This window comes from Rissa tridactyla, chromosome 2, assembly GCF_028500815.1.
Source record: "Rissa tridactyla isolate bRisTri1 chromosome 2, bRisTri1.patW.cur.20221130, whole genome shotgun sequence".
NCBI lineage: Eukaryota > Metazoa > Chordata > Aves > Charadriiformes > Laridae > Rissa > Rissa tridactyla.
This window is the reverse complement of record NC_071467.1, coordinates 107,961-131,484: the sequence shown is the minus strand read 5'-3', so window position 1 is coordinate 131,484 and position 23,524 is coordinate 107,961. Positions and strand designations below refer to the sequence as shown.

At 41.8% G+C, this 23,524-nt stretch overlaps 1 protein-coding gene across 2 annotated transcripts; it reads right to left on the bottom strand.

Annotated features, from left to right (window-relative positions):
• Nucleotides 1-2,146: 2,146 nt before the first annotated feature.
• On the bottom strand, nucleotides 2,147-21,837 carry MAPK15 (mitogen-activated protein kinase 15). 2 transcript variants are annotated; one of them, XM_054193327.1, is made up of 14 exons: nucleotides 21,706-21,837; nucleotides 18,943-19,041; nucleotides 18,461-18,490; nucleotides 16,314-16,404; nucleotides 15,767-15,897; nucleotides 15,444-15,607; nucleotides 14,360-14,499; nucleotides 12,941-12,998; nucleotides 9,620-9,757; nucleotides 9,277-9,382; nucleotides 7,567-7,855; nucleotides 6,950-7,101; nucleotides 3,487-3,711; nucleotides 2,147-2,442 (listed from the first exon to the last, which is right to left on the bottom strand). In XM_054193327.1, exons 1-13 carry the CDS (start codon nucleotides 21,772-21,774, stop codon nucleotides 3,508-3,510), a joined length of 1,671 nt encoding a protein of 556 aa, XP_054049302.1. In that variant the 5' UTR covers nucleotides 21,775-21,837; the 3' UTR covers nucleotides 2,147-2,442; nucleotides 3,487-3,507. The 2 variants fall into 2 exon arrangements, with proteins under 2 accessions (XP_054049302.1, XP_054049301.1); XM_054193326.1 differs by lacking the exon at nucleotides 2,147-2,442 and having other exon boundaries at nucleotides 2,586-3,711.
• Nucleotides 21,838-23,524: the final 1,687 nt, after the last annotated feature.

Genomic DNA, 23,524 nt, shown 5'->3' with positions numbered 1-23,524 from the left:
ATCTTGGACACTCTCTGCTTGGCATCCAGGATTGCCAAATTGGGATTTTTATTTTTTTTCCTGACGGCAAAAAATGCTCTCACATGGAACTAGGCTTCTGAACTTCCCATTCCCATTAGTTTGGGTTTCATGATTACCCCCTTGTGACACCAGCTGCAAGCTCAGCAAACCAGTTCAGGTACGTGGCTTACAGATGGGGGCAAGAGGCCACATCAGTGCCGGAAGGTAACTTTAGTAGGGTCTTTAAAACTTTATCTTTTTTTTAGGATGCCAGCTCCCATGGTAGCAGGCTTTATATAATTTACATATCTGTAACAATTAATGATTATTTTACTGTTCATTGAAAGCCTTGGGAAATGAATGTGCAGAAAGATACATTGTCTGATCTGAAAAAAAGAGGAAGCTGATTTCCATATTAATACAGATGGTGGTAAAAATCTGCCAGAATCAAGAGGAATTATTGTTTTGACATAAGAAGGTAAACCTAGAAATTAAGTTAAGAGAGGAAAAAAAGAAAAAAAAAGAAGGAGGGAAGAAGCAGCCAAAATTGGAAAAAAAGCTGAAATGGATTTCTTAAGCTTATTCCATGTTATATAAATGTATGCCATTTCAGATACATTTGTACAAATTCATAAAGAATTGCTGTATATATATTTCATCTGCTCTTTGTAATGATTCAGATCCAGTTATTAGTGGGTCTCAGAATGAACTGTAATGATCAATACAGTTGTCCTCTACTAGATGAGAGAGATAGAGATTATTTTACTCTAGAGAGGAAGACAGGCCATATAGATATATATCCTATGATATATATGCTAGCCCTGTTTTGTGTAATTCTTACTTCATTCTATACCTCCCCAGCCTTTCACAAACCTACCTGCTCCAGCATTGTTCTGTAACAGACAAGTTAGAAACTTAATTATTTCTATAGTCACAGATTACATTAACATTTTGTATTTTTGCTGTATTTTTTTAGATTTTTAGTATTTTATCTTGCTCAGCATGATGGGTTGAGTGTAAAAGTATGTTCCTGACCAGAACTAGAATGACCTGTCTCTTCTAGTGATATGCTGATTAGCAGATGTAGGTGTATACAAATATTGCAGAATAACTCATTCACTTGGTAATTGCAAAAACATTTTAAGAATAAAAAGTTAGTGTTAGAGCCCATCACGACTCAATCTGAGGCTAGGTTCACAGAGGAGCTTAGAAGTTACAGAATCACAGAATGATAGCAGTTGGAAGGGACCTCTGGAGATCATCTAGTCCAACTCCCCTGCCAGAGCAGGGGCACCCAGAGCAGGTGGCACAGGAACGCGTCCAGGCGGGTTTGGAATGTCTCCAGAGACGGAGACTCCCCCACCTCTCTGGGCAGCCTGTGCCAGGGCTCTGCCACCCTCAAAGGAAAGAGGTTCCTTCTCATGTTGAGATGGAACTTCCCATGGTCAAATTTGTGCCCATTACCTCTTGTCCTGTCACTGGACACCCCTGAAAAGAGCCTGGCCCCGTCCTCCCGACACCCACCCTTTCAGTATTTATCAGCATTGATAAGATCCCCCCTCAGTCGTCTTTTTTTACAGATTGAAAAGACCCAAGTCCCTCAGCCTTTCTTCATCAGAGAGGTGTTCCAGTCCCCTCATCACCTTGGTAGCCCTTTGCTGTCCCCTTTCCAGCAGTTCCCTGTCCTTCTTGAACCGGGGACCCCAGAACTGGACACAGTTCTCCAGATGTGGCCTCACCAAGGCAGAATAGAGGGGGAGGATGACCTCCCTTGATCTGCTTGCCACACTCTTCTTGATGTTGTGTTGTATTGTCAAATTGCTAGGTACTAGACTATCAGTGGAAGTCACAACCCTGGATTAAACAGTAGACTCCCTTTCCCGTGCATGAGAATTGGCATCTTAGGCTCACAAGAGCCAACGTGCTGCACAGAGCACTGCCTATGCGATATGTTCACGCTGTCATTGCCATTACCTGTACCTGAGATAGACAGGAAATGCCTATTTTATGAATATGCCAGGATAAACCAGGACTTCCCTGTAAGCTGCATTGCCAGCTCCCTAGTATTACCAGACTTAAGTGACCACAACTGGTACCAGAAGTTAATGTACTATTTTTTTACTTAACTAGACTTTGGTGTTTAGATACTAAAAGATAAAAAGTATATGCTATCAATGACAGTGGTACTCCCATGTTGGAATTTAGTGCCTGAATCCCCTCTGTAACTGTAGTCCCAATGTTCTGGAATAATTATCTTTTATCATAGGTGAAGTAAAATTTCAGGGACAGAGACTTCTTATAAGAACTTCAAGTTAATGAAGAGAATGTATCAAAAATCAGTATTAAAACAGGAATATAGTTTTAAAGTTTACTATAGTCCCACTGTTGCCTGATAACAACTTCATGATGTTTCAGCAATAGTATCTCTTGGAAAATTGCTTTCTGAAAGGAAAGAAGAAATTACCGCATTATTCATTGAACAAGATACCCCTGTATTTTTCCCCCTTTCACACACAGCAAACATTGACTGAAAGACAAAGAAATAAAGTATTTATTATTACAATATTACAAATTACATGGTCAGTAAGGTACTAAATATTGTAGCAGAACTCAATTTAAAATGCTTTTCTACTTGATTTTAATGAAAATAATCCCCATTGATTATGTTAATTTACTCCAGAGGAATCATAGAAATTAGAGGAAAACAAAATGAAGGGCTTTAAGATTATCTATGAGGAGTTTAGTTGTCTTGGTCTTCAGAGAACAGATAGTTACCTGTTCTGCTCAAAAAAAATATCCACATTTAAGCAATGCACCTGAAACTGCTAAAGAATCACAGAATCATAGAATGGGTTGGAAGGGACCTTTAAAGGCCACCCAGTGCCACCCCCTGCCCTGGGCAGGGACACCTCCCACCAGCCCAGGTTGCTCCAAGCCCCGTCCAACCTGGCCTTGAACCCCTCCAGGGATGGGGCAGCCACAGCTTCTCTGGGCAACCTGGGCCAGGGGCTCACCGCCCTCACAGCAAACAATTTCTTCCCAATATCTCATCTAAATCTCCCCTCCTTCCGTTTAAAACTGTTACCCCTTTCTTGTCACTACGGGCCTTGGTAAAAAGTCTCTCTCTGGGGCCCTGAATGTGTCTGAATATGTCTAAAGGCCCTGAATAGTCTGTATATGTCTAAACACATTCAAGTGTCAGAATATTGCGGTTTTCTGTAATTTTTTGCAATAATTCAAACTAGGAATATTAACTGACAGTATTAATTGCTTTCATGGTATGGGAGCAAATAGTGCTGTGCCCTTGTCTGGTAAGACTTGAAGGCAAAGGGATTAGATTCTCCTTCCCATTGTTTTGTCTAGAGGAAAGTAGTACATTGTTCCTTGCAATGAATAAAGCATTTCCCTGTCAAACGCCTGTTATATTTTGCTCTCACTTGCTATTACTGGCTCAGTTAGGGACTGATGAGATGAGCTGTACTTCACCTGGTTAGAACACTTCCATATTCACTGCTCGTGTTGGGAGGACTTTGATATCGGAAGACTCTGCAGTGCAGATTTACATATGGTTCCATAGGCCTGGGAGTAACTGCCCATTGATGCTTTCGGATCACCAGCAGCTCCCATATTTGCAGTAATCTGGAACATCTTTTTACTGGGCTTCAGAAGGGGTCGAACATCTTTGCTGTGAAACTGAATATTTCTTGAATTCTGTGTGAGAAAGAAAAGCCAAGATAGTTAGTAACCTGTAATCAGCCTTTAAAATACAAATAACACAGATTTAGCTTCAGCTGAGGAGTAGGACAGATCATGAATATTATAAGAATAATAAACAAAACATAGTCTGTTTCGTAAGATCAAGAATAGGATGGTGAGAACGGTGTGAGGGAGAAGAGCTTAAAAATGGGTGTATAAAGAATGAGGTAGTGGCACTGGAGCAAGGTACAACAAATTAATCCTGCACTGCAGCAAAAGTCCAAAGGCCTGTTTGGCTAGTATCTTGCTTTCAACAGCAGTGAATGCTTTAAATAAATGTACAAAAGACAGATCATCATCATTCCCCAGTATATCCTCCTGGCTCCTGCCAATCCAATGGCTTGGGGCTTTCTGAGTTGGAAGCTGCATATGGGTACTGTGATTATCAGCCCCTGTGGGGAAAAGTTAATAATACATTAATACATTACAGTACTTAATACATTTGACTCTCCAGTTCAAGAGGAGAGCTGTTTCACTGCAACTTATGCTTTGTGAACCTCTAGTTAACTGAAAGGCAAGAGTTTCCACTCACTATTATGGCACTGGCTGCTGTCAACCCAGCCATTGTAGGAGCCTTTCCCAGTCAAATGGCTGAGAACAGGAGTTTCATGAGCCTGATAGGATATTGGAAATGAATGCAGACTGAATGCAGAGCAAACTGGACTGTCTGAACTTTTCAGGTCCTGCTGAGGCTAAATGAGAAAGACGGAAAAGTTAACATTCACTTAACATAAGATCAGCCACAACGCTGATGATCTATTGTGATAGAAATCACAATAACCTGTCTCTGACACTAGTTAGTATTAGCCTTCCTTTCAGGGAACAAATATAAAGCACAGGGCATGTGTAGGGTGATCTTCTCCCTATTATGCTCTTCCAGTAGCAGAAAGTTGTCACAATTACCTAAAGATTCTTCAAAACACATTGTTCATATGTACAGCTGCACATGTGGCAATCTCCACAATCTCATATTGTGGAATAAATGCTTCCACATTTGCTCCACACTTGTGGAATGAATAGTTCCTTTCACTCTCAAAACATTCCAAAGCAGAGAAATGGAAAGATGGGTTGCAAGTGTGCATGTGGACATACTTGGAAGTTACTGGCAATCATGCCAGTTATTTTAGGAGTTACTCATACGGATTTTCATATCAATCACAACAGTAAGAAGAGATTCAGTAGGAATAAGCTTGACTCTTTAACAGTGCCTGAAGTTTGCTTCTAGCTTGAAATGGTTCAGATCATTCTGAACCATGGCTGCCCAGGGAGGTTGTGGAGTCCCCTTCTCTGGAGATTTTCAAGACCTGCCTGGATGCAGCCCTGAGGGATGTGCTTTAGGCAACCCTGCTCTAGCAGGGGAGTTGGACTAGATGATCTCTAGAGGTCCCTTCCAACTCTGAAGATTCCGTGATTCAGAGCTGTGTTCAAAGAAATAATTTGCTTTAAGGTAAATGTGATATTGCATGCTGACACAAAGCAGGTGATCCCACTCAACTCATCTTTGATAGTGGTGTCTGTCAGAAGTCCCTTCACACAACTGTGCTTAGCATACATTTTGAATGTTTTGAATGCTCCAGCACATAGACACTCAAATATTCTTTTGTGGGGATGTGAGAAAGTCCCATGACAAACAAGTCAATCTTTACTGGCACAAAAAAGGTAATCTGTGGCACCTCCTTCCACATTCTTCCTCTGCCATAAGCTTCCTCTGGCCACCTAGTGTTGGCTAGACTCTCCTTGACCTAATGAGAGACAAACAGCTCAGGAAAAAGAAAAAGCAGAGGCAAGGAGATCATTTAAGAACCCGATGAGAATAAGAACTTTTACAAGGAAGCATGACCAACAACAAGGAAGAGGGAGGAGCAGAGAGGACAGAACTGAAACCTTCATGGTTCAGCAACAGCAATCCATTAGGTTGGTTCCAGAGGAAGTGAGAACTCTCCAGCTAAGTGTGGAATACCCAACAGTCTCAATTTGGTTAAAAAAGAATGTGCTGCCTTTGGACAGGACAAGCCATCATTGAAGATAGTGTAAAAGCAACTGATCTGTGATTCTCGAAGTCAAAGGGAATTTTTGGTGCTGCTGACAATCTGAGCAATGTGATAATCTAAAATGGTGTTCAAATGCTCACTTGTCTGAAGTGATAAAACCAAAAGTAGAATGGAATCCAAAATTAGCCTGTCCTCTAGAAAAAGAGCAGTGGAAAAAACATCATATATCTCAGCATGTCTCAAAAGACATTGCATTAAAAACTCAAAATGGGAAAAAGAAGTAGAGGCAAAGAATCTGCAGATATATTTTTACTTTATATTATTTCTTTTTTTATTACTGTTAGCTGACATATATGATCCATTACAACTAATCTTTGTGAAAAAAATAGTGCTAATGAGGCAGAGACCTAGATTTACAGAAGGTCTGTGTTACTTCATGTTCTCTGAAGTACCTAATTCCCATACTTAAATTCAACAGTCATTCACAGAACTCCTGCATAAACCTATAGGTACCAAAATACTCTTGCTGCTCAAGACACAGGTGATAGGGTTTTTTAAACACTGGGGTTAGACTTAAAACTCCAGGAGAAAGTTAGTGTTTATAAACCTAGACTAGCTGAAGATCAGCATTACATATGCCGGAGATGTAAGGTTTAAGCCACATCTGTGCCCTTGGCATTTCCTGGTGATTGCTATAGATTGTCTTCCTCTCAACACTCGGCCTCATGCACAGGACTTAACTCAGGGTTGTAAACTTAATTAGTAGACAAAACACCTGAAATGTAGGTATTGCAACACTGAAGACTGCAATATGCAAGTTCCTGTATGAATCTACCCCCTATTAGAGGCAAGTTATGTCTAGTTATTTCCCCTACGAGAAGAACCTCTTCAGTTAGCACGCTCTCCAGCTCTCTAGTGAAGGGAACATACTCTGCACAAGCCAACTGTCCTAGCAAAATAGGTTACTGGTACCACTTGACTGATGCTACATACAAGCAACAAAACTGCAGTGTGTATCTTTGGCATAAGTAATTTTAACTGATAAAAATTTATTAATTCAGTCACTTCTGGAGCAGTATGTCTTGCCTCTCATTTAAGTGTCTTTACAAAGTTGCAAATTAACATATTTTGTGTCTATATAATTTTGGTCCATGAAAAGTTAAGGGTTTGTTTGGTATTTTTTTGGTAGGACTGCTACTCACATTATAAAGGTTCTGTACACTTGTAGGAGGCAGCCGAGCATTTGCATTTGCCCATGTGATTTGCCTCCCCGGTTTCTTATTGTTGGAGATTCTGGCCTGTTGAGAAGGTGGTGCAGGACAGTTCCTGATCACAGCACCAGAATTTGCATTACCTGCAGAAGAAAAAACATGAGAGAAAGGAAAATCATGAGGACACGGAACACACTGAATGAGACATAGACAGGACATAAAAATTGAGTCCGCCTCTGCCACCTCTCTTCATCTCACAAACAGAACAAAAATATTCAGAATAAAATTAGAATGTAGTAGCAAACAAAACTAGTTCAAAAGGGCATGGGAAAAGATAACAGCAGTATAGAAGCAAAGACAAAACAGAAAGGAACATAGGGTCAAGACTGAGGCAGGAAAGGGCCAAAAAGAATGTCATACACTCAAAACTCATTCAACAGTCTTTTGCTCTTATGCCATTTTCCTCCCACACTTTCACCTTCTCATTTTGCCATGTAAATTTCCAATTTCCCTTATTTATTTTTCCCCACTCAATCTGTTCCCTTCTTTCTTCCCCAGAATAGTGCCTTGCGGTGGATTACATCCCACTGTAGGAGTGTAGTACCTACTTTGAACAGTAGTGTGTGTTATGGGATTATATATCACATGGATCTTTGGTCTCTGACATAAATCTTCACTCCGGCTGGATACTTCTGGCTGGACACTAGTTGTAGTTCCAGCGTGCACATGCGAAGTTTTTAGAAGAGGTGGTGTTGGTTCTCTCTGGTCTTTCCTGGTAGGTAAAGTCACAGAACTGGAATTTGGAAGAAGTGGCTTAGATTCAGACTGACTTAGGTGAATGCCTTCTCTCTGCACTTGCTCCTTTGGATGTCTATTTAATTTTTTTTCAAGGATCATCTACAGAAAGGAGAAGCTGATTAGTTAACACAGCTACACAGCAGAGCAGAGGAACAAAACGCAGAAACAAAGATAAAGACTTAAAAATAACTGCAATTTATTTCCCAGGATAGGTAACAAGTATAATTTTAAAATTAATTTAGGGTTAGAAAGAAGATAGTAGTAATATTCTCAATGGAAAGAAAGAATAGGATCACACAGGAGTTATTATGGGATGTTTAGGTTAGAAACCAAAAGCAGGAAGAGAGAGGGGTTTAGGTGATTTGGGGAGGAAAGAGTGCGGGAAATAGTGGGTAGAGGTATAAAACAGACAGTTGTGTGTCAACAGCTGGCTGGTCAATATGGTCGTCTGGCCATGCCCTGCATCTGATCAATGCAGTTTGCTCTATGTTCTTATTAAATTCCTTTCTCTTTGCTGGAAGAGAGACTGTCTATTCTGTCTGTGTGTGTGTGGATGCAGGTGTGAGTGCCAGTAACTGGACTCAGATCACAGCTCAGAGGGCCTGTGTGTCCATGGTGCCAGCAACTGAAGAGAGTGCAGGTGTGCAAGTGAGCCCCTGATTCCAGCAAAGACCAAGTCAGACTAGTCGGTGAACAGTTCAAGTGGCCCAGGCATCTCTAAGGGCCAGCTCTGGGTGTGAGAGCACTTGTGTATTTCTAGGGGTGAGCGCACTGCGGGTGGGGTGCTGAGGTCAGCTAAGGGACCTGGAAAGTCCTGGCCAGCTGTTTGTCTGCATGGTCTGTACCAGCAACTGGAGCAGGGCTGCAGCCTTGGGGGCCTGTCTATCCACGTGCCAACAACTGAGGAGGTGGGGACCCAAGGGACAGCTACTGGGCAGACTGAGTGCCTGAGACCAGCTGCTGCAGGGATCCACCTCGTATGTATGTATATATATATTCTCATGAATGGACATCCATCTTGCTCAGCCAGAGAAGGGAGCAGGATGAGGCTGTTGGTGCTGTCTATGTTTGTGAGAGTGCTCTGAGTGCCTGTTTGTGATCCATGTGGCCAGCCATGTATACATTATATATGTATATATGTAGTGTGTATGTGTTTTCTATGTGTGTGTGCCCACTGAGAATACAACTTCGTACTGGCTGGACCTGGGGACATGGAGTGGCAGCAGTCTCACCTCTCTTGGACTGTTGGATCCAGCATATTTTCCTCTAACACAGTCTTTCTCATACATTATGCTTTACAGGCTTTTCTTTTCCCAGTGGGAATCTGGACTTAGAGACCTCTCAAAAATTATGACAGTATAGAACTTACTAATAAGAAACACCAAGATGTAACTGTAAGCATGTATAGAAAGCCTAGGGGAATGCAAATAGAAGAAAATGACAGAACTCAATAAGTGTATGCAAGAATGGCAGGTTATCTGGAGGACTGGGATTTTGGAAAATAGGGTAAGAGAAAGTACCTCATATAGTTTATTTCGATATTCTGCCACAGACAGCTGGATATCATCACCTAAAGGAAGAATCACATCATAATCCAGAGAGGGCTCCCTGGCAGGACAGTGAAACCTAAGATGATGATAACACATAATGCAATTCACTAAGACTAAAACCAGCATCACAGATTAATATAATGTTAAAAAGGATTATTAAATCATCTAGTGTGACCTCTAGTGGAAACTGGGGTAGAGAAAATTAAGAATTAGCTTTGTCTTTTTTTTTTTCTGTCATGGACGTAAAGAAAACTTGTGCCAAAAGCAGGTCTATAACATCTCAAGGGAAATTGCACATTGGTGTTATGCTCACCTTTTCACATAAGGATGCTGCAAAGCCTCCTCTGCTGTGAGTCGTTTATCAGGGTTAAATACTAAAAGTTTCTTCAGAAGATCCAAGGCAGGCAGTGGAGTAGAGGATGGTAAAATCTCCTCAAATGTTACTCGCTGCCTAGAAGTGAGAAAACAACGATATAAACTCCCAGTGTCTGTGAAGTTCTGGGAATCACATAAAAGTGACACCTGATTCCAGAGTTCACTCACAAATAGTGTGTCATAATCCTGAAACACTCTAAAGTATAGGCCTGTGACTATGGTACAGTCTTTTATCCCTTTGATTAGGTTTGAATGCCTCCCTCCTAGCGCTAGGAATCTACATGAAGTTCCTAACTTGCAAGTCTAGTCCTTCTCTTGTTTCAGTGGAAAGAGTGAGAGATATCAGACACAAGTGAATAATAACTCCTCTGGACAATGAGTCCTTCTTTTGTTCTTTTGACAATGCAGGAAGCCCAGACTCCTAACTTGGATGTTTCAGTTGAACTGTTAAAGATATCACAAATCCAGCCCTTAAACCACAGAAATATATTCCTGTATAATTTCCAATGAGAAGACGAAGTTTAAAAATCTGGTTTTGCATTTTGAAATCCTAAAGATAATAATTAACATAATAAACATGAAAATATCTAATACATTTGAAAAATCAGTTTTAAAACACAATTTTTACTTATATTTTAAATAATTTTGCCACTCCATGACAACATTCTTTTAGTTTAGAAAAGTGATCCACTACTGTGTTGTCCCAAGAACACAGCATTTGGACTGAGTGGCTCAGAAAAGGTATTCAGTTTTGAATACTTGTTTCACTTGTTCTTTTACCTAGCCAGAGCCATCCAGCAGAACTTAGCCACTTGACTTTCACATTTTGGGGGTGGGGGGGTGTGTGTGGAGAAGATAACATCCGAAGAGAAGGGCTGTCAAATAAATGCCAGCAATGAATGGAGTTCCAATTGCTTTTCACTACTCAGAGAAGGGTTATAGAAATGAGAGCGCTCTTCTCAGAGGCGCTGGGGTGGGTTGATCTCGGCTGGCAGCTAAGCCCCCACCCGCTTGCTTACTCACTACCCCCTGCTGCTGCTCTTACATGCAGCAATCCTACTAGCCAAAGCGTAGCTAGAGCTCAACATAGCTACAGCTGTTAAGGATAACAAAAAATGTTTCTATAAATTCATTAACAACAAAAGGAGGATTAGGGAAAATCTCCCTCCCTTATTCGATGCAGAGGGAAACACAGTCACGAAGGCTGAGGAAAAGGCTGAGGTGCTCACTGCCTACTTTGCCTCAGTCTTTAGCAGTGGAACTAACTGTTCCCTGGGCACCCAGCCTCGTCAGCTAGGAGACAGGGAGGGGAAGCTGAATGAGGTCATCGCAATGAAAGAGGAAGTGATCTACGACCTGCTACGCCGCTTGGATGCGCACAAGTCTATGGGACCGGATGGGTTATATCCAAGAGTGCTGAAAGAGTTGGCAGACGTGCTCGCCAAGCCACTTTCCATGACCTACCTGAAGTCATGGCTAACTGGGGAGGTCCCAATGGACTGGAGGGTAGCAAATGTAGCGCCCATCTATAAAAAAGGCAGAAAGGAGGATCTGGGAAACTATAGGCCTGTCAGTCTGACCTCGGTAGCAGGGAAGGTCATGGAGCAGATCATCTTGAGTGCCATTACAAGTCATATAATGGACAAGCAGGAGATCAGGCCTAGTCAGCATGGGTTTATGAAAGGCAGGTCCTGCCTGACGAACCTGATCTCCTTCTATGACAAGATGACCCAATTATTGGATGAGGGAAAGGCTGTGGACATTGTCTACCTAGACTTTCGAAAAGCATTTGACACTGTCCCCCATAGAATTCTCATGGAAAAACTGGCGGCTCACGGCGTGGATGAGCATACGATCTGCTGGATCAAGCACTGGCTGGATGGGCGGTCCCAAAGAGTGGTGGTCAATGGAGTTAACTCCAGCTGGCAGCCAGTCACAAGTGGTGTCCCTCAGGGCTCAGTGTTGGGACCATTTCTGTTTAACGTCTTTATTGACGACCTTGATAAGGACATAGAGTGTATCATCAGCAAGTTTGCAGATGACACGAAGCTAAGCGGGAGTGTTGATCTACATGAGGATAGGGAGGCTCTACAGAGAGACTTGGGTAGATTGAACCGATGGGCCAACGCTAACGGTATGAGCTTCAACAAGGCCAAGTGCCGGGTCCTGCACTTGGGCCACAACAACCCTATGCATCGCTACAGGTTTGGAGAAGTGTGGCTGGAGAGCTGCCTGGCAGAAAAGGACCTGGGGGTTCTAATTGATAAGCGGCCGAACATGAGCCAGCAGTGTGCCCAGGCGGCCGAGAAAGCCAATGCCATCCTGGCTTGTATTAGAAATAGTGTGACCAGCAGAAGGAGGGAGGCGATTGTCCCCCTGTACTCAGCACTGGTGAGGCCACACCTTGAGTATTGTGTCCAGTTCTGGGCACCTCAATATGAGAGAGATCTCGAGGTGCTGGAGCGAGCGCAGAGGAGGGCAACGAAGGTGGTGAAGGGCCTGGAGAATAAATCTGATGAGGAGTGATTGAAGGAGCTGTGACTGTTTAGTTTGAGGAAGAGGAGGCTGAGGGGAGACCTCATCCCTCTCTACAACTACTTGAAAGGACATTGTAGAGAGGTTGGTGCTGGTCTCTTCTCGCAGGTCATTAGCAATAGAACAAGAGGGAATGGGTTCAAGCTGCAGCAGGGTAGGTTTAGGCTGGACATTAGGAAAAAATTCTTCCCAGAAAGAGTGGTTAGACACTGGAATAGGCTGCCCAGGGAGGTGGTGGAGTCACCATCCCTGAATGTGTTTAAGACTCGTTTAGATGTGGTGTTAAGTGATATGGCGTAAGGGAGAACTTTGTAGAGTGGAGTTGATGGTTGGACTCGATAATCCCAAGGGTCTTTTCCAACCTAAATGATTCTATGATTCTACTACAGAGGGATTTGCTAAGAGGCTGGGCAAGCCAGACATCTGTTTAAGCCTCTCTATATCCATGGCAGCTACAGCAAAAGCTCTTTTCATAGAATCTTAGAATGGTTTCGGTTGGAAAGGACCTTAAAGATCATCAAGTTCCAACCCCCCTGCCATGGGCAGGGACACCTCCCACTAGACCAGGTTGCTCAAAGCCTTCCCCTAGAGGCAGGTGAATCTGCACAGAGCAGAAACCATTTCCACCGGTGAACTTCACTGGAAGGTAAACTTCAGGGCAACTTTGTCAACATCATACAGTAGGTTGTTGACTTCTGAGACACATTGAATATACAAGGCTTACCGGGAACTCATGCGGTTAATAACTGAGACCCTGTAATCTGATTGCATAGCCAAAATATCTGCAATAATGAAAACATACTGTTAATGCCAAGATTAGGATTACCAGAGCTACACAGTTTATGAAGGCAAGCAAATACTTGATATTAACATCGGAAATTATCCTAATAAAACTCAATGGAATATTTACTTACAAATTTTCTAAACTGATTTTCTCAATTCCTATACATTCTATCATAGATTTTATAAACTTGCACTCATATCCACATACAGAGAAGCACCAAGATATCTGAGGCCAAACGATCTGACCAGGATTACTTATGTGGGACACAGAGAACAAGGGATACCAGCTATTGACTTCCTCATCGCATTTGCTGGGGTTCTTTTTGATTGGTGATGTGAACTGTTTTATGAACATATCTGTCATACTGTCAGTCAACAGTTGCTATGGAATGTTTTTTTTGCTTCAGAATCTTGCTTCTTTGGTCCCCATAAATCCTACACAAAGTTGCTGCTCATAGGCTGGTTTTCCTTGTTTGCAATAGTGCTTTGAACAAGTGCTTGTTTTGACTTGTTTGGCTAAAAGAAAAAGAAATTGTGCCTGTGATATGCTGCAACCTTGCAGCCACTGTCCTGTGGTAAGGATACAGGACCTTCTGCTAATGAGTCATTTGTCCAGTGGTCTTGTCTTAGAGTGCAGACCTTCTCGTTATGACATTATCAACACATTCTTCAATTGTACTGCTGGGAATGGGATAGCATTTTTTGTTTTCAGTGATGGCTATTCTTCTAACTCCCGTTTTGGCATTTTCACACACACATTTCCATTTGTATTTCATTCACAGCAACCAAATCTCTAATAAAAACTATAAATAAATTTAAACTTGAACAGAATTCTCCAAAACTGTGATGTCCACAAATTGAAGGTAGTTATTTTACTAAAAACTATTTGCTAAATCAGTTAGAACATATCAACATGTTGTAAAAGTTCATAAAGCGTATGAGTTCCAGTGTTAGACTGGAACTCATAGAAGACATACATAATAATAATAATAATAATAATAATCCCTTTTGTATTTAATATATATTCACTCCAGCTTTCACTTCTGTGTTTAGATTTCCAGACCAAAAAGTCCAATTTACCTTTACTATGCAAGTCCCACTGAAGTACGATACTCCGTTTTAAATTGTTATGCTCCTATAAACGTCAAAATGTTTTGAAGGCCCGGGTCTTGCTTCTCATTTAATCAAGTATGAGCTTATTTTCCTCTAACACTAAAATTTCACAATTAGGTCTTTAATTTCCTTGGAAAGATGTTAGAACAACTCACAAGAGATAGCTTCTTCCCTGATCCATCTGGGCTGCTTTTTTTCACTCTTTTAATCTCTTCTCTAAATACCTTTCCCTGTAGAAGAGTCCTACCTTCTGGGGATGGGGCAGGAATGACCCTCAGGATCTGCTCTATTTGATTCACTGTTGATGTTCCAGGAAAAAGAGGCTTCCCAAGTAGCAGCTCTCCCAGAATACAGCCAATGCTCCACATGTCTACACCTTTAGTGTAACTACAAGTAAGAACAGAACTCTAACAGAGTTAGGACTAAATCAAGCCCATATTTTTCTGTACCTGATATTCACATCATCTACATTAGCTTATTTTGCTAGAAAAACAAGCTTGATGACTCCTTGAATATGAATGCTCACAGGTTTTAACTAAAACGTGAATGAGATTCAGGAATCATGAAACTGGCAAGCATAAAACAGAAAGGAGATTTATCCTACTAAAAGTCTACTCTGGGAAACCATGAAAGGAAATATATTAAACATAAATTCCAGGACAAGGTAATATATACTTTTCATATGACCAACAGTGAAGACAGAAGTTGCTGCTTGGAAACAACTGACTTTTCATGGCATAATGTATCTAGAAACTAGTTACAATTACTTAAGCAAAGTAAATGCCAAACAATGGGTAAATGACAGTTTGCAAAACATACACATTTCAAATTTAGGATACTAACCCAAATTATACTTATTTTCTTTTCTGATCACTAAGATTTTGTATATTTAATGCAGAAAAAGGACTAAGCCTGACTAACAGGCAGCTGATTTAACATTTGATTACAGAATATTTTCTGAAGGTCTACAAAAAAAACCTCACCTTAAATTTGGAAAAGAGGACTAAGGTACTCAACCAAATTTTGTTGAGTCCCCCCCAGATTTATGGGGAGAAAGAATAAGTCTAGTGGGAGAAAAAAATGACAAACAGACGAGCTGATAATGTGTGTAAATGGACAATCTAAGAAGCCAGGAAGGAAATGTACATGTAATGAGAGATTTTTATGTTGCAGAACTGAAGTTTAAATGCATATTGAGAAAATGGACTGCTGACATGACATGGCATCTAGTGACATCGACAATTAAAAGATGTAAGACTTTTAAACAATACATTTTCCGAGTGGTGAAGAAATTACAGAATCCCATCCCTCCACTCATATTAAGGAGTTACCTCCGAGAGGAAAGCAAGATCTCAGGGGCTCGGTACCAGCGTGTTGCCACATATTCCGTTAGAGGAGGGTTACCTTGGTCCTCATTCATCTGACATAAAGAACGGGCCAGCCCAAAATCACAAAGTTTAACAAAGCAGTCTGCATCCAGCAAGATATTTGAAGGCTGAATTGAACAAAGGAAAATTAATACGCGTTTTACTCTCTGAATGGCAGAAGATTGTGATCAAAGTTCTTTTCCTAGTCTCATTCTTTTCATACATTTCCATTTAGTGTTTAACAGAAAACTTGAGTGAAGGATAAAGACTATGACTAAGAAATATACCTTCTGATCTCTGTGAATAACATTTCCTGAGTGGATGAATTTAGTTGCCTTCAGGAGCTGATAGAGAATGTAACACTTGTGGATATCTTTCAGCAAATTCCCCTTCTTAATCACAGCATGTAAATCTGTCTCTGTAATATATCACATCAGTAATATATTTACATCAGTAAAGGATTACCAAGTTGTGAATACAAGTTCCTCAAAGCAAGGCCAGAATAGACCATTGTCCAAACTGTAAGCTTTCAAGTGCATTCTCAACAGAAGTTAATACTGTAATTATTAATAGTACTGAAATCCCTCTGTATTATCAGTTTGACTTGCAGCTTATGCTACAGTAACTGTTCTATTAGTGCATACTTTCGATAATAAAATTCCACATCTGTCTCTACAGGCCTTCTAATTTGTTACTCACTGCCATCTTTCTTCATCTCAATCAGCCAGTTCTCATATAATTATTACTCCCTTTAAAGATTCACTGCTAGTAGGGAACAAAGATAACTGATAAGAGAGGCTGGATTTAAATGGCTGATGCAATGCTAAGCCTCACCCATGGACTCAAAGATGAGGTAGATGTCCTTGTCGTTCTGAGCTCGGATAACATCAAGCAGCTTGATAATATTTGGATGTTCTCCAAATTCCTGCAGAGGGAAGAAATCCAACTGTCAAAACCAAGTATCTTGCTTGTGAACCATAAAAAAGGACAATAATCTACTTCATTTTGCATTATTGTCTGGAACAAGCATTAACATGCTATTTCCTTCATTATGGTTCTACTAAAATAAAGAAAAACAAAAAAAGGATTTAAGCTTGCTCCACACTATGAAACCAGCCAATTAATTACAAAAAAAAAATCTCTGTTGTCTGAGACATTAGTTGTAAAAATCCCTCTATACCATTTGTGAATAAAATCCAGTCAACTTTATGCACTTCATGTTTTCTATTGAAGGCAAAGAATTATTGTGGCAGTGAAAACAGAACAAAGTTGCCATCAACATTCATAATTAGAAACCCCAACCAACCAGAAAGTGTTTATTTGAGGGTATGCTGAAAGCACCCTACAGGCTGCATTGATTGAACTGACTGTAATGGGAGATCAGACAGTCAGCATACAAAGAGATACCTAAATACAGATATCTTAAAATAGAGATGAATCCTCATAATTTGCAGTCTGACAAATCTGTCAAGATCATTTACTTCATTCTCAGTCTTAACAACTTTTATTTCCTATAGCTAAGGCTTCTGCACAGCTAGAGACACTGTGAACATCCTACCTTAAAAAAAAATCTTGTCGGATGCAGTCCTACTTATCTTTGCTTACAGAACAATGCTCTCACTAAAGTAATTACCAAAAATGGCATTCTAAAATGTGGCCCAAAATGCACCAAACAAATCTACAACTATAGTGAACAATAAACATAACCTGCAAGCAGCACGATGACCAGCATACTATGTATCACCCACAAGAGAATCATCCAATTGCCCAGATTCTACATCAATACTTCTCAATTACAATAAACTTCATCCAGTCCATCAAATGACTTTATAATAAACATACAGATTAAACTAAGCAATCATTATTGCAAATTAAAAAAATAATTGCAAAAGACAAGCAAATTAAGACAAACAATCAGTTCCTAATGAAATAATATTTCTCATGTCTTTCCCTTTCTGATCTCTCAGTCCTGAACCTCAAGAAACAGCTATAAAATACCTTCAAAAATAGGAGGGGGGAAACTAAAATTCTTAAGTCTATTGAGACCGAAAGTCATGAAAGTAAGGGCTTAATGGCACATTACCTCCCTCCCCCAAAATGACTCATTCTTTCCTTCAGGAGAAACATCCTTCTTTTTCTTCTCCCAACTCCTCCTCCACCCATCTACTCCAGAAGTGCTATACTTTCAGACATGATCTAACTTAGAGATAATTAACTTCTAAGGAATTGTTCTCATACATTTTTAGTTCTTAAGTTTGCTGCTTCTGTTTCAGGCTTAAAGAATGATTAAAAAAGAAAAAAAAATCCACTCATCTCTTTCCTATTTAAACTTGTCAGTCTTAGGAAATACCTCTTCCTATGAGCCCTGCCTTGCTTGTGTCCTTAGAAAATCATAGTTATAACAACATCATCACTATTCAAAAACATTGATGTTTCTACATGGTAAGTCTATGGAGGAATGGACAGGTAATTTTAATGCCACTGATAAGATAATTAGGTGTAGTGTGTGGTCAACTATATCAAAACAAGAGCAGCCTTAAGTAACTCCATTGATTATTTCAAGTGGTCAAGTTACTTCCCACATGAAGGAGGAAAAACATTTTGGCATGTAAATCTCTTCCACACCCCAGCCCCACCTCTGAATCATGGCATTTTAAATTTAAGAAAAACATTTTCTGTCCACAAAGAAGTAAGTGACAGAAAGTGCAAGTCAATATGATGATCCTAGAGTAGGCATACTGCTAAAAATGGTGAAAGAACAGGGCATTTCTCAAAGGAAAACTAACACCAACTCTCCATTTCATTCAGGTGTTTTTGCCCAGTCATGGAAAGACTGTTTGCTAAGATGGTGCAGAAAAAAAATTAATAAATAGAGTTGTAAACACTGGTCATTGCATTTTGAAAAAGAATGGGAAGAAAATACTTGAACAACATCGGAGATAATTAAAAATCAGAGAGGAGAGGGGGAAAATGGATATTACCTGCAGGAACATAATCTCTCGAAATGTTCTCTAGAAATAAACAAAAAAAAAGTTTTTTATCACCTCAACAGAATGACAGAACAGAGTATGGACTTCCAATGAAAGGGTTAAATCTATTCTAATCTCTAAAGCAGAGGAAACCCTCATATGGTAGGCAGGTTAGGAAAAACTCAGTTGCTCGCTAGAGAGTCACAAGTGTGCTCTCTGTGCTTAGACAGCATAGCGTAACAACATAAAGGAGAATCAAATTGTGCATGCCTATGAAGACACTTTTTCCTCAGCGACATCAAACAGTATTTTGTAGATGTCATGATATACAAAGCTTGACATTTATTGCTCCTTTTTATCCTAATACAGCTGTACGCTGTATTATTACATGCATAATTGCCAAATAACTAACGTCTTTCAGAGACATAAATCCTGAAAATATCTATGAACTCCCACCACATCCTTCAGGACATGACAGAACAATGATTTCTCACCTGAGCATCTGTTCTGTTCCTGAAAGCATCAAAAATCTTTTTAACAGCAACTATTTCTCCTGTCCTGCGATCGACTGCTTTCCATACAATGCCATAAGCCTAGGGAGAAAAAAGGACAGATGAAAAGTGTACTATGACATCTTAAGCACAGTTCAGACCTTCAGGGTGGAAGTAGAACATACTCGATAAAGGGACTGAAAGAAGAGGTAATCACCAGCTACCTATAAAAGAGAGATTAGGCCAATGAGCAATACTTGGTTGAGTTAAGGACTAAGAACATCTGAGTCTGACCAAAAGTCCACAAGATCAAGCATCCTGGCCCCTAAAGCAGATGTACATGCTCATGAAGTGCAAGGTCCTGCCCCTGGGTGGGGGCAGCCCCCAGTCTCATCACACAGGCTGGGGATGGAGTGATGGAGAACAGCCCTGCTGAGAAGGGCTTGGGGTGCTGGGAAGGGGGGAAAATCTGGCCATGAGCCGGCAATGTGCGCTGGCAGCCCAGAAAGACCCTGCAGCCTGGGTTGCATCCCCAGCAGCGTGGCCAGCAGGGCCGGGAGGGGGATCCTGTCCCTCTGCTCCGCTCTGGGGAGACCCCCCCTGCAGTGCTGCCTCCAGCCCCAGTACAAGAAAGACATGGACCAGTTAGAGCATGTTCAGAAGAGGGGCATGAAAATGGTCCAACGGCTGGAACACTTCTCCTGTGAAGAAGGGCAGAGAGAGTTGGGGTTGTTCAGCTTGGAGAAGAGAAGGCTCCAGGTAGAACTTATTTTTGCCTTTTAAAGCTTAAAGGGGGCTCATACAAAATCTGGAGAGAGACTTGTTACCAAGGCCTATAGTGACAGTATCATAGAATCATTTAGGTTGGAAAAGACCTTTACGAACATATTCAACCATTAACCTAGCACTGCCAAGTCCATCACTAAACTACATCCCTCAGCACCACGCCTACACATCTTTTAAATACCTCCAGGGATGGTGACTCCACCACTTCCCTGGGCAGCCTGTTACAGTGCTTGACAACTCTTTTGGGGAAGAAATTTTTCCTAAGATCCAATCTAAACCTCCCCTGGTGCAACTTGATGCCATTTCCTCTTGTCCTATTGCTTGTTACTCGGGAAAAAAAAGGAGACATCCCAATTGCCAACAGCGTAGTATTATAGCACTTATCTGAGATACTTATACTCCAACTGTTTGTACTTCCTGATGCACGGCAAAGGACCTGAACCCATACTCCAGGACCACACATATTCTTGGGAAGTCTGCCTCAATGCCTCTGAGTATTTAAGCATGAAAATCACTCAATATCACATATTGCATCGGTTTTACTTTATATGAGTATTTAAACATTAGCTGGGCATTTCTGAGTGAGAAATGACCCCATTGTGCAGATGTAAGGCATCTCCTAGAATATGGAAAGTTAAGATTCAAATCTATGACCTAAAAGTAAGAAAACTGGATCTGTTCCACAAGGGAGACTGAGTAATCACCATTTACAAGTATCACACAATCATCCAGAATAGAGAAAACTTGAGTAGTTCTTTTTCCCTTAGTAGGTAACATAGCTTTTAATTAAAAAAAACACAAACACCAAAACTGTTTGATTACCATAACTGTACAGGAACAGCTTATCTCCCTATTTTTGGGGCAGTCTTTACCTGTTTCAGGGACTCCAACAGCCTTTTAAATGCTCACGTAAGTACATCATCTGTGTACATATACAACACATACAAAACTTTCTGCATCCAAGAGGCAGAAAACACAGACAATTAGGAGACTGGAACTACTTAAATGCTCAACTAGTAGTTTTGATAATGTGATGCTTAGATAATAGACCTGAAGCCACTAAAGTCCTTTAAAGACTTGAATGTCTTTAATCATGTTTGTGAATATATGTAATATATTACATTCAGTCAAAGGGAGAAAGCTGATAACTAGTAACAAGTTGGCAGCAAACCTCAAGTCAGAGGCAAACAGAATAAAATATAGACATAAGAACGATCAGTGTAAATTCAAAAGGAGAAAAATAAAACATTGTCTTCAAGGATGATGAAAATGAGCATCTCTTAAGTTCCCACTTGTGATGGCACATGAAATACTCCACTACTAGTTTCAACACAACTAAACAATGTCAGAGCTGCCAGAACAGAAAAGCAGATAATCAGGAAGGGCTTAGAGACTGCCTGAGGAGAAAGATCTTGGAAACTAACATTGGCTCACATATAAAAATATGTAATTTTATGGGGAAAAAACTACATGATGTGGCATATCACTTGAAGTAATGGAGTTACAGTAAACGTGAAAGAATTTGTCAAGCATGAACAGAATATTCTTTGAGACTCTGATTCATTTTACTGTAAACCAGGTGTATATGCAAGGTCGGTGCTTTGTGTGGCGGTTCTCCAGCAAATTACAGGAAAAAAACCACCCTGGTGGGGAATTTAAAGGTACGTTCAGTTTCATGTGCTACAACAAAACACTTTCCTCTGAAATTTAGTTGTGAAACAACTATAAGAAGTCACAGGAAGTTATCAGGCTACAATTTATGTCTTTTTTTTTTTCCTCTATTAGGCATAATAAATATTTCAAACTCCAGTTTTTCTTCAACTATATAAACTCTCGGGCCTCCAGCATTCAAGGCAGTTCAGGTCAGTGGCCTGCGGTAGGGGGCTGGAGGCCGCAGACACAGGCGCCGCCGGGACGGGAGGGCTCGCAAGTAGCGTCGGCCCGCGCCGCTCGGCTCCCCGAGCTCCCCCAGGCACTCACCCCTTTGCCCAGCCGCCTCTTGATCTCGTACTTCTGGGAGACGATCGCCTCCACCTCCGGCTCGCTCATGGCGGGCGGCGGGCCCAGCCGGCGGGGCAGCCTCCCCAACAGAGCGCGCCGGGCCGCGCTGTTGATGCCGGCTGCTATGGAAACGGCCCCGCCGCAACGCGCAGGCGCACGAGGTGCCGTTTGCGGGGCCTGAGGCGCGGAGAGGCCGCTTCCGCCTCCCTTCCGCCTTCTTTTCCTTCCCCCTTCCTTCCATCTATAGTTCCCCGTCGGGTGCTTTGCTGGCGGTTATTGCTAATGCCTGTAACGCAAATCTTTCCTTGCTAGCGCACACTCTGGTTCCCGTAATGTAAAATCATAGAATGGTTTGGTTGGAAGGGACCTGAAAGATCATCTAGTTCCAACCCCCCTGCCCTGGGCAGGGACACCTCCCACCAGCCCAGGTTGCTCCAAGCCCCGTCCAACCTGGCCTTGAACCCCTTCAGGGATGGGGCAGCCACAGCTTCTCTGGGCAACCTGGGCCAGGGGCTCACCACCCTCATAGCAAAGAATTTCTTCCTGAGATCTCATCTCAGTCTCCCCTCCTTCAGTTTAAAACTGTTACTCCTCATCCTGTCAAGGCCTTTGACGCAGTTCCCCCAATTCTCTCAGCCCATCTTTGTAGGAGAGGTGCTTCAGCCCTCTGATCATCTCTGTGGCCCTTCGTGGCCATCCTTGTTGACAAACTGAGTGAGTACAGACCAGGTAAGTGCATGTTTACACAGACTGAAAAGTTGCTGAACTGCCAGAACTGAAGGTTTGTCATCAGTCCAGCTGGGGGTCAGTTGCTAATGGTGTGCCCCAGGGGCTAATACAGGTGCCGGTACTCTTTAGCTTCTTCATTAATCACAGAATCACACAGGATCACAGAATTGTTCAGGTTGGAAGGGACCTTAGAGATCATCTAGTTTCAACCCCCCTGCCCTGGGCAGGGACACCTCCCACTAGATCAGGCTGCTCAAAGCCTCATCCAGCCTGGCCTTAAAAACTTCCAGGGATGGGGCATTGACAACTTCCCTGGGCAACCTGTTCCAGTGCCTCACCACCCTTACAGTAAAGAATTTTTTCCTTGTATCCAATCTAAATCTACCCTCTTTCAGTTTGAGGCTGTTACCCCCTCTCCTATCATTACAATCCCTGATGTAGTCCTCGTGGGGGACTTCAATTTGACGGACATCTGCTGGGAATACAATACAGCAGGGAGGGAACAGTCTAGAAGGTTCCTGGAATGTACTGGGGATAACTTCCTGACACAGCCAGTGAGAGAGCCAACTAGGGAAGGTGCCCTGCTGGATCTGTTGTTTGTAAACAGGGAAGGTCTTGTGGGAGATGTGAAGGTTGGAGGCTGTCTTGGGAACAGTGACCATGAAATGATAGAGTTTTCAATTCTGGGAGAAGCAAGGAGGGGGATCAGCAGAACTGCTACCTTGGACTTCCGGAGGGCGGACTTTGGGCTTTTCAGGAGCCTGGTTGACAAAGTCCCCTGGGAGGCAGTCCTCCAGGGCAAAGGAGGCCAGGAAGCCTGGATGATTTTCAAGAAGGAAGTCTTAAAGGTGCAGGAGCAGGCTGTCCCCATGTGCCAGAAGACAAGCCGTCGGGGAAAAAGACCGGCCTGGCTAAACAGGGAGCTAGTGTTGCAACTTAGGGAAAAAAAGACATCTATGGCCTCTGGAAGGAAGTGCAGGCCACTTGAGAGGACTACAAAGAGGTAGTGAAGCTATGTAGGGAAAAAATCAGGAGGGCCAAAGCCCAGCTAGAACTAAACCTGGCTTCT